Genomic DNA, 10,990 nt, shown 5'->3' with positions numbered 1-10,990 from the left:
CAATTCAAATTATTCCCTTTGCAAGGTTGGGACATAGTCTCAAGGGTGAATCGGTTGTTTTCTCAATCTTGCTCCGATGAGTTGGGACAACCAATGAGGTAGTGTTCTTAGATTAAAAAGAGATGAGTCAGTGGTTGCGTATGAAGTATGAATCAAGCTAAATAGTGGGAGCAGAGCTTCATGTGAATCAAAAACATTTGACGAAGGAAAGTGAATAATAGACGAAAGGGATCTAAATGGTAAAAGGATTATAGACGTGTTCTGAAACAAGTACTAGAGTTTTGACTTTGGGTGGTGGAGTTCACTTCTGCGTTGGTGTCTGAGGAAGAACCTGTGGCAATAGTTCCTAATGAAATGGTTACTATTGTGAATTTGAAGTAAATACGGAAGTGGAGGAGGTGTTAGAGAAGTAGTGGCTTATACTAATTATAATCACAAGGATGACTGCAAGTTTGGTGGACATTAGAGGAAAGGTAGTGGTGGAATAAATTGTTCAAGGGAAAGCGTTGGGTAAGAGAGGATTGGCTTTTCGGGCCTATGGTTGTAAAGAGTAGAAACATGATGAAGGTAAGGCAATCTCAAACATGTTAGCTATACCATTGAGGTTTAGCGGTGAGTTTCCAAGAGCGAACAACGTCTTTGGAACGAGCAAGAAAGGGGATTGACAAAGGTTGTAGTGTCTAATAGGACATATGGTTTAGATAGGGATAGATACGATGTTGAGAAAATGGAACGTTAAGACTATAAAAAGGTGAGTTCAAAGAATTTTGCAAGTTCCGTAGAGGTTGTGAAGGAAGGTTTCTCAGCGGTGATTATTTCCTTGTCACGGCAGACGTGGGAGGAACATTGTTTTGAGTGAACGAATGAGTGACTTGTGTGTGATCAGAGTAGCACAATGGGATGGTGGGAAGTGATACCTATGAAGGGTAAGAGGTGTGTGGAAAGAACTATCTTACTCATGACTTAGTGATTGCTACGACACCCAGTTCTTCATAAACAGGAAAGTGTCGTTCTTATGAGTATCAAGTAAGGATGTTCAGCGATCATTTAGAGTTGGAATCATGGGGTTACTCAGAGAAAGTTATACAAGAAAAGTAGGAGATGGTTTGAGTTATGATTTTAAGTTAGGGTGCCAATTTGGAAGTGAGAAAGCAAGAGTAGATGTTCAGTCGAAGAAGGGAATTCAAGATCCTTGATTTGACGGGGTAAGAGTGAGGGTTGTTGAGAAACATAAGTGTTTGGGTTGGAAAGAGAATGTGTGGGGAGATTCCATTAGTCCAGTCATTTGACTAGAACTAGTGAGTCTCTCAACAAGGTTGGAGAAAAAGCAATTCAGAAAAAAATCTTAGTTTGAGAGGTACCTTAGAGTTGATAGGTATATATCACACTAGAAATTTCAAGTCAAGGAAGACATGGTTCTAAGACTTTTGGAGAATGATGGTTACAAGTTAGTAAATCAGAAATGAAGGTGAGATGCCAAAATGAATTTGATGGTTGTAACAGAGGAAAGCTTAATTTGGAAATGGAATGACTTGGTTGTGGACCTTGCTACAATTGGTGGAAGTCAGTAAAGGAGGCAAGATGTTATGAGTGTCGTTATACATAAAAGTGGTCAAGAGTGTTGATGGTGAGGCAGTAGGCTAGAACTCAATCATGATCAAGCCAGTGGAGTGATGCATAAAGGAGTGAATAAGGTGACGGGAACTGATAACGAACATGCTTTAGTTTGAGACTTAAAGTGATATGAGACTTTGATAAAAACCTATAGGAGGTAAGGGAGCGCATATGGTGGGTGAGTCATTATATCAGGTACAAGTTAGTTGGGCAAGTACGAGGGGGCAATTCCAATGTTAAAGTTGCAAGTTGGAAGTTAGTTCAAGTGTAGTGACTAAACCAATTTACATTGTTGAACACATATCGCTTAGCACAAAGGCAAAGTTTCTAGTGGCTACAGATGTTGGAGTCATCAAACCTGTCATGTCGAGGCAGTGGTTGTCGGAGGGAGTGAGGAAAACATAGTTTTCTTCCTATCCCATCGGTGAATTCTCGAGGACGAAAATTTTTGTTGTTAAGGAGAATGTAATGTCCACTTTTATTGAGTGCCCTAATGTTAAGGGCTGCTTCACTGTTGGGCCTAAAGGGCTGACCCATAGGGTGCCAAGACCCCTAAAGCAGCCAAAAGCCTTCATTCAGCTCTCATTGGCAAACAGTTCCTTCTCTTACTCTCTCTCTTTCTCTCTTTCTCCACAGAGGCTCTGCTAGGGTTTGATCCTCCATCTCGTTCAAGCTAGTTCGACCCTGTTACTCCTGCACCTCTTAAATATGCTCGTGGAGCTGCTGTAGTGGTAGGCTTAGGTGTCAAAGTAATTTGCTAGCTCATTCTAGGTAAGGGAAGCTAGGGTTCGCTTATTTATTTCGATTTGTTACTTTCTTTGATTTCGTTTCATGATGGCATAACTTGATTGATGATTCTAATTGATTGGAAACCTGTTTAAACATTGTTTGGCCTGAATGCTTATCTGCTACACGCGAGAACAGTGGCGAGTACTGTTTTTCTCACCTAAGCGAGCATGTCTCACCTAGGCGAGACTAACAGAGGCTCGCCTAGGATCTTTTGCTTGAACTGTCGCTCAGGCGACGAGTTTGCATTTTTGAGCGAGGGTGATCTCGCTTAGGCGAGAAGGGACTCACCTGAGCGACAGATTGCAGAAGTTGTTGTCCCATTTCTCGAGCCCTCGCCTAGGCGAGAAGGGGCTCGCCCGAGCGAGAGGATCTCCCTCACCTGAGCGAGACCTTCTAGCCTAAGCGAGACTAGGTGCAAGTTTTGGTGTTATTGTTGAGTGTTTCACTGATGTGTTGCGTGCTTGTCTGATCTAAATGCTTTACGAGAAGGGTTGGGGGATGATACCATGGTTACAGTATGAGGTCAAGATGGAAATAAGATGTTGCTCTGTTGTGTATGAATTGGGAACTGTGAGTTGTATGATTGGTTGTTTATATACATATGCATGTCAACATGATATAAGTATTTATGGGAACTCTCTGATTGGTTGGTGACACATATACAAAGTCTGAGTAGGACGTAATTCCATGACTCTTGTAGTGAGAATTCATGGTGGTGCCTCACCTAATGGACGTAATCCCATGGACATTCCTATTGGGAGTCCCTGGTGGTGCCTCATCTAATGGACTTAATTCCATGAACCGCGGGGTGAGAGTTCATGGTGGTGCCTCAACATAAGGACGTAATTCCACAAGGGGTATCGTGGTGGTGCCTCAAGGCCAGGACGTAATTTTACGGAGGTCTCGTGGTGGTGCCTCATGTAAGGATGTAATTCCGTGAAGGCCTCGTGGTGATGCCTCACTGCTAGGACGTAATTCCACAGTTTGATGGTGGTGCCTCATTGTATGCATTCGGATAGTCAAGTCTAAAAGTCTTAAGTGGTTTGGGTATATCATGTGTGAATATTTGTTGATTATGTTTGGTTTTGAACTTACCTGCTGAGTGTTATAATATAATGATCTGTTACACTATCTTACCCTTTTGCTTGTTTGATTGCTTGTGTGTGGTTTTTCTCCTTTTGCGATGATCATCAATTTTATTGATGTGAGCAGATGTGAGAACCCCTGGCAGTGGTAATGATAGTAGAGATGTTGCAACTTGATGGTTATGGATGGGTATTGAGCTCACTATGGGGCCTGCGACTGAAGGAGTTATTTAGTTAGAATTTCTCTTGTTCTGGAAAAAACTTGTGTTGTTTTTGAACTATTGTATTGATGATAGGCAGTGTGGTGCCTCTTTTCTTTTTTATGAATAGGTTTGGGGTACTGTATACCTTCGTATACTAGTTTTCGCGCTCTTTGGATATTTATATATGTGCCATTTTATTAAATTGGAATTATCTATTTAAATGGGATGTTACATCTTGCTGCCACACCTATCAACCACAACTGATAGAGCACGTGCGGGAAACCATGCTATGGATCACACACCGTAACGCCAGGTGGAGTCGTACGTCCCAAGACTACCAAACTCGTTAGTTAATTACTGAAGAGGCCAATCTAACTGGACCCATTCGTACACACCGCTAAGTGAACATTCACACCAGCAACACTTGTCAACCCGAGTCACAACTCAAGAGTTCCTCGTGTTCATCCGCCATCCTGAGCCACAACTCAAAAGATGTCATTCCGAGCCACAACTCAAGGAATGCCACGTGGTTAACCCATATCCTAAGCCACAACTCAAGGGATACGTTATGAGCCACAACTCAAGGAACATCAGATAACCAACCTTTAAGGTATCATAGACCACGAACACCAAAACAAGCACAACACACATCTGTTGCAGCACCATCACCTGACGTAGATCACAAGGTGCCAGGCGCATCAGACTTTCAAGCCGCCTGGCAGGTGACACGTACCGCCAGGCGCCAAGCGCCTCTAATACGACTCTGCCTGCAGGTTTCGCCTAGCGGAACACTCCTTGTCGCCAAGCGCCTCGCGTTCTAGTTCTCTTCCGTTTGGTGACTTCCGCCTAGCGGGTCTCATACTGCCGCTAGGCGCCACACCAGTACTCGCGCAATACTAGTTCTTGTTTGATTTCAGGTACTGTATTTCAGTTCCTTACTCACATATTCACTTGACAGGTCTAATTAGCATATCTTTGCTCAATAATTACCATGTGTAGAACCTCTTTATCAAATTCATATCATTAAGATGCTTAGCCATCTATACTCTTAGGTTAATTCCTTGCTTTATACCAATTCTGCAAACCAAGCATCATAGTTAATGCAGAGCACTACTGGTACTATTCCATTCATAATGTAATCTGATTTATCTCAGAACTTTGACTTATTCTCTGGCTTAAAAGTTCCAAGTTTAGCCATCTAATCTCCTCTATATATATTTATGAGCTATTACCCATCATTCCACCAGTCCATTACCATGACTTAGCTATATTGTCTTACCAATCCCACATATTGGAAGTTTTGCCTTTCTTTAAGTCATCCAAATTCTAATACTTCATAATTAAACCTTGATGGCATTTATTCCAAGAACAACTTAGACTAATCCATATAATATTTCCAGCTCCTAAAATTATATTAAATATGGTCCCAATTAGTTCCCCAACCACCATTGTGCACCAAAACACATAAAATCCACAACTTTGGTATTACATTTCTCCCTGCACTTGCGAACCTCAATCCATCCCTTGCAACTCTGATTTCAATCAATTTACGACTCCATAGACTACACTCTAGTGTTTTAGTATTACATTTCACCAGTACAACTTTCCAAACATGAAATTTGTTCACGTTTTCCACTTAATTAAGTGCCACTATAACAAATCCCAAATCCTCGACCCTAAAATGACGTTCTTGCGATTTTCATCTCAATTAGCCCCCAATCTCATGAAATTCAATGATGTGTGACACCTACTCATTTACAAATAATTAGCACTTTCCTTTTTCCCGATTAGAATCATTCCAGAAACCCAAAACACCAAAAATCGAGTCAAATTGACTCACGTCACCTGGCGGGTGTTCATCACCGTCATGTAGGGATGGCAACGGGGCGGGGCGGGGACGGGTTTCGCTATCCCATACCCATCCCCGCATAAAAAATTCATCTCCATCCCCATACCCAAACCCAACGGGTATCAAACTTTTTTCCCATCCCCATCCCCACCGGGTAACGGGTATAATCTCGTACCCATACCCGTACCCGTGTTCTAACTACTTCAATATTAATTTTTATAAAAGAAAAAAAATTACGGTAAAGAAAACATAATATTATGAAATATTCAATATTATGAGGATTTTCTTCGATGCCAAATACCTTAAAATAAATTATAACTGTTTACACTTTATATTAGAATACCAAATAAAATTTCATGTGAACCAAAACATTTATTAAATTTGCAAACTACAACATTGATGAACTTAGTTGATAAAATTAAAAAATATTTCAAAAAAATATAAAAGGAAAACAAATATTCAAATTAAAATATATTTTAAATGTTTGTTTACTTCAATTTTTTAAATTCTAATGAATCTCTTTTTTATACACTAATAAAAGTTATAATATATCACTTGATCAAAATGACACAAAGAACAAATAATAAACATAATAATAAAAGGAAAACAAATATTCAAATTAAAATATATTTTAAATGTTTGTTTACTTCAATTTTTTTAAATTATAATGAATCTCTTTTTTATACACTAATAAAAGTTATAATACATCACTTGATCAAAATGACACAAAGAACAAATAATAAACATAATAATAAAATTTTGACATAGATTTTGTATCTTTTGAACTTCAATATATGTTGAATAGTGACAAAAAAATATTCATAGCAATTACATTAAATTTTTATATTGTAGCAAATAAAAGTTATTTATATAATTAAAGTGAAAAAAATTACAGTATGATTAATAGTGAGTTATAAAATAACAAATAATTAGATAGAATATATCGAAATATTATTCTACATGATGAAAATAAACAATAAATAAAAATATTAAAAAACTAACAAATGTGTGTTTTAGAAATAATTTGAGAGACTATCGAAAGAAATCGCACAAAGGAAATCAAATGTATAATTAAGGTATGATAAAATGAAAAATACCTTAGAGAACTAATTATTAAATTATGTTTGAAGTGGTTAAAATTAAATACAAATATCATTAGTGACCAAAAAATTTGTCATTAAATTACAAATAAATTAGTAATTAAATTGGTCACTAAATCAAGTACCGATTCGATCATTGAATCGGTCACTAATTTAGTCATTGATTCAGACAATAAATCAACTACTACCACCAATGACGAAAAATAGTGACTGATATGGGTTACTGACTAAATCAGTCACCATTTCATGTTTTTCTTGTAGTGAATTATCATATACTATTCCTAAATATCATTATATATATATATATATATATATATATATAATTTTAACCACTTTAAACAGAATTTAAAGTGAAAAAATTACATTATGATTAATAATGAGTTATAAAATAAAAAATAATTAGATAGAATATATCGAAATATTATTCTACATGATGAAAATAAAAACAATAAATAAAAATATTAAAAAACTAACAAATGTGTGTTTTAGAAATAATTTGAGAGACTATCGAAAAAAAATCACACAAAGGAAATCAAATGTATAACTAAGGTATGATAAGACGAAAAATATCTTAGATAATTAAGAAAACTTTTCAAATATCAACATATATACTTAATGGTTGAAAAATAACGAAAATTATTTTAATGAAACAAAAGAGTTCTTCAAATTAAACAAAAATTAATAATAATAATAATAAGTAAAGAAATTTTTTTATATTATCTTAAATTGAGAGTATAAACATTCTCATATGAAAGGAAAATTTATAATAAATAAAAATATTAAAAAATAATATAAATATTCAAATGTGAGGCATAATTTTTTTTTAATTAACATACATTATTTTAACATAATTACATAAAGGTTATGATAAGATAAAAAATATATTGGAGATGAGAATGAGTTTCATGACAAATGAAATAATTAAAAGAAATAAAAAATAGAAAAAAATAAATAAATAAATAAATATATATATATATATAGGGGTTACTTGATTAATTGTGAATATTTTAATAATTTAAACGAGAATGGAGATATGGCGGGGACGGGTATTATGGCGGGTATATGTACATCCCCATACCCATCCCCATACCCAACTGAAAAAGTCGGGGATTCCCCATACCCATACCCATACCTAGTCAATGCGGGGATTCCCCGTCAAAACGGGGACGGGTTCGGGCAATACCCACGGGGACGGGTTTATTTGCCATCTCTACCGTCATGCAATTCAAACAGAACCCAGAAATTGGGTTTTCAAGCACGCGTTGCCTGGCAGTCGAGAGCTTACTGCCAAGCGGTTCCTTTCCAGGAACCCAGAACACACTACATTTGGGATTAGTCACTTGGTGGCTACGAGTAACCCGCCAGGCGTTTTCTGAAATTTTCCAAAAACTTGAAAGTTCAATAGATAAAGGAACATTCATGCATTTTATACCATACATCACACAGTTCATGCTTAAACATAAAAATTTAACATGTAAAACTCCCCTAACTTGGATTTCTTTGCTAAAAAAATGGAGATTCTTGAGAGTTCCTTTTTTATCACTAGGCCGCCTAGCACTTCCCCTCAATTCAGCTCCCAATTGCACTCAATCCTCAGCGCACACTCTCCAATTTCGTATTCCTCTGACTATGACACAATGACAAGCACAAAAACCCTTCTTCTCTCTACCCTTTCACCTTCATGTCAAAACTATTTTTAGCAAAAAGAAAGTAAATTTATATCTACCAAGGTTTGAACCCATACCCATGCCAATGTTAATTCAATGCACAACCATTCAATCAATTCATGTTTTATGATAATTCATATAATTCTATGATTATATTATCACTCAACATGATCAAGCATATTATTAAAAATAATAGTAAATTAAATAACACACAATTGGCATACATACAACATGAACTCAAGTCCTCTCACACAATCAAAGTACTCTCAACCACTTCAGCTAGTACTTTTCCACATCATATCAACAAATAGTTAATGCCTTAAAGGCTCACACTACCCGCATTAATTAATTAATAAATTATTTAATTAATTAATTTTCACGGGTCTTACATTCTTCCCACCTTAAAAAATTTTTGTCCTAAAAAATAGGACTTACCAAGAAATAGGTGAGGATAAGACTTCCTCATGAGATCCTCCATCTCCCACGTCTTCTCCTGAGTTGCCTCGTCCCAGAGGACCTTCATAGTTGGATTTCCTTCCCTTTGAGTTGTTTGACTAGAGAATCCAAGTTTCTCACTGGTCCAACTTCATTCGTCAGGTCTTCGCGTACCTGAACATCGTCCTCCTCCAGCACATGAGTAGGATACACAATGTACTTCCTTAGTTGTGATACATGGAAGACATTGTTCAGATTGCCAAGTGAGGTGGCAGAGCAATATCGTATGTTGTTGGTCCAATTCTCCTTGTGATCTGATAAGGACCAATGAATCAAGGAGTCAACTTCCTCGACTTGAGAGCTCTCCCAATTCCTACTGTAGGTGTAACCCTGAGGAATACGTGGTCACCTGCCTCAAACTCTAGCGGCCTTCTCCTCTTATCTGCATAAGATTTCTGCCGACTTTGAGTTACACGCATCCGATCTTGTATCACCTTCACTTTCTCAGTAGTCTGTTGCAAAAATTCTAGCCCAAGCACCACTGACTCTCCACACTGCTGCCAACACAATAGTGTCTTGCATCTCCTACCATACAAGGCCTCGTAAGGTGTCATTCCTATGCTGGAATGATAACTATTATTATACTGAACTCCACCAATGACAATATATCACTCCAAGTCCCCAGGTGGTCCAGCACACAAGTGCTCAACAAGTGCTCCAATGATTGTATAATTCTCTCAGACTGACTATCTGTTTGAGAATGATAAGCTAAGTTCATCCTCAACTAAGTGCCCAGTGCTAACTACAACGATTGCCAAAATCGCGAGGTGAAACGTGGATCTTTGTCTGATACAATACTTGTTAGCACCCTATGTAGTCTGACCACTTCTCTAACATACAACTTTGCCAATTTGTCCATGGACATCTTCTAGTTAATTGGCAAGAAGTGTGCATATTTCGTCAGTATGCTAAGACGACTCTTATGCCTTGATGATTCTTATGCCCTTCCTCCAAGAGCATCTTTCTCAGCACCGAGCTCCTGGGTACACAAACCCTTTCCCTGAAACGTAGGATGTCATCTTTACCTATCCTAAAGTCTTTTTTCTTCTCAGTGCCCAACTCGCCAATAATCTACTGCAGCTGCTGATCATTACCCTGTTCCACCTGAATCTCATCCAGGAACTCATTAGTAATTCTCAACATGCTACACCAGATATGACCTGCACCAATATGTAATCCCAAGTTCATATCTCGTAGCTTCTCAATAAGCTCCAGTTCCTTCATCATCATGGCAAACATATGAATTCTCTTTCTTCTTAGTGTGTTTGCTACGACATTGGCTTTACTAAGGTGGCATAACAGCTCAAAGTCGTAGTCTTGCAGGTATTCCATCCAGCGCCTCTTTCTCATATTCAGCTCCTTCTGATCGAATAAGTATTTTAAACTCTTATGATCGCTGAACACTTGGAATTGAGAACCATACAAGTAATGCCTCCAAGTCTTGAGGGCAAATACTACTGCAGCTAGCTACAAGTCATGCGTCGGATAATTCTTCTCATGCACTTTCAACTATCTCGACGCATAGGCCACTGGTCGTTTATCTTGCATCAGCACACAACCCGACCCCTGATATGAGGCATCACAACACACCTCAAACATCTTGGTTGTCAGAAATAGCAAGTATTGGTGCAGTAGTCAACCTCCTCTTTATATCCTCGAAGCAAGCTTTGCACTCCTCAGTCCAAGAGAAAGGTTGGTCCTTTCTAGTGAGTTGTGTTAGTGGCTACGCCATCTTGGAGAATCCTTCTATAAATCACCGATAATAGCCGGTTAATCCCAGAAAACTTCTCACCTCTATAACTGTTATACAAATATTTTTATTAAATTTGATATTTTTATTCAAATTGATATTTTTATTATATATTTTTAACATAGCTAAGTTTATTTAAAATTGTGTTTCACATTCAACTTTACTTAAAATTGTTTTCAAATTTCAAATTTATATGTGTTTTATTGTTACATGAACTAGTTAATTTATGAATTTTTTTCTATTAACATTATTTTCTATTAACAACTTTAAAACAATTTTAAATATAGTTCAATGTAAAATATTAATTAAATGAACTTAATTTGGTTAAAAATATTTACTTGAAATATCAATTTTGATGAAAATATTTGTGTACATTTATATAAAAATTAAATTTGATTTCAATTTGGAGATAGACAAAATTGATAATTTTTACAAAAA

At 36.9% G+C, this 10,990-nt stretch overlaps 1 protein-coding gene across 1 annotated transcript; it reads right to left on the bottom strand.

The window, feature by feature from the left end:
- Positions 1-8,826: 8,826 nt before the first annotated feature.
- On the bottom strand, positions 8,827-9,356 carry LOC114184661. The gene is made up of 2 exons (XM_028071977.1): positions 9,152-9,356; positions 8,827-9,056 (listed from the first exon to the last, which is right to left on the bottom strand). Exons 1-2 carry the CDS (start codon positions 9,354-9,356, stop codon positions 8,827-8,829), a joined length of 435 nt encoding a protein of 144 aa, XP_027927778.1.
- Between the last annotated feature and the right edge of the window lie 1,634 nt (positions 9,357-10,990).

The sequence above is a fragment of the Vigna unguiculata genome, chromosome 5 (assembly GCF_004118075.2).
Source record: "Vigna unguiculata cultivar IT97K-499-35 chromosome 5, ASM411807v1, whole genome shotgun sequence".
NCBI classification, from domain to species: domain Eukaryota; kingdom Viridiplantae; phylum Streptophyta; class Magnoliopsida; order Fabales; family Fabaceae; genus Vigna; species Vigna unguiculata.
Note: the sequence above shows the minus strand (reverse complement) of the source record. Positions and strands in the feature narration are given on the sequence as shown.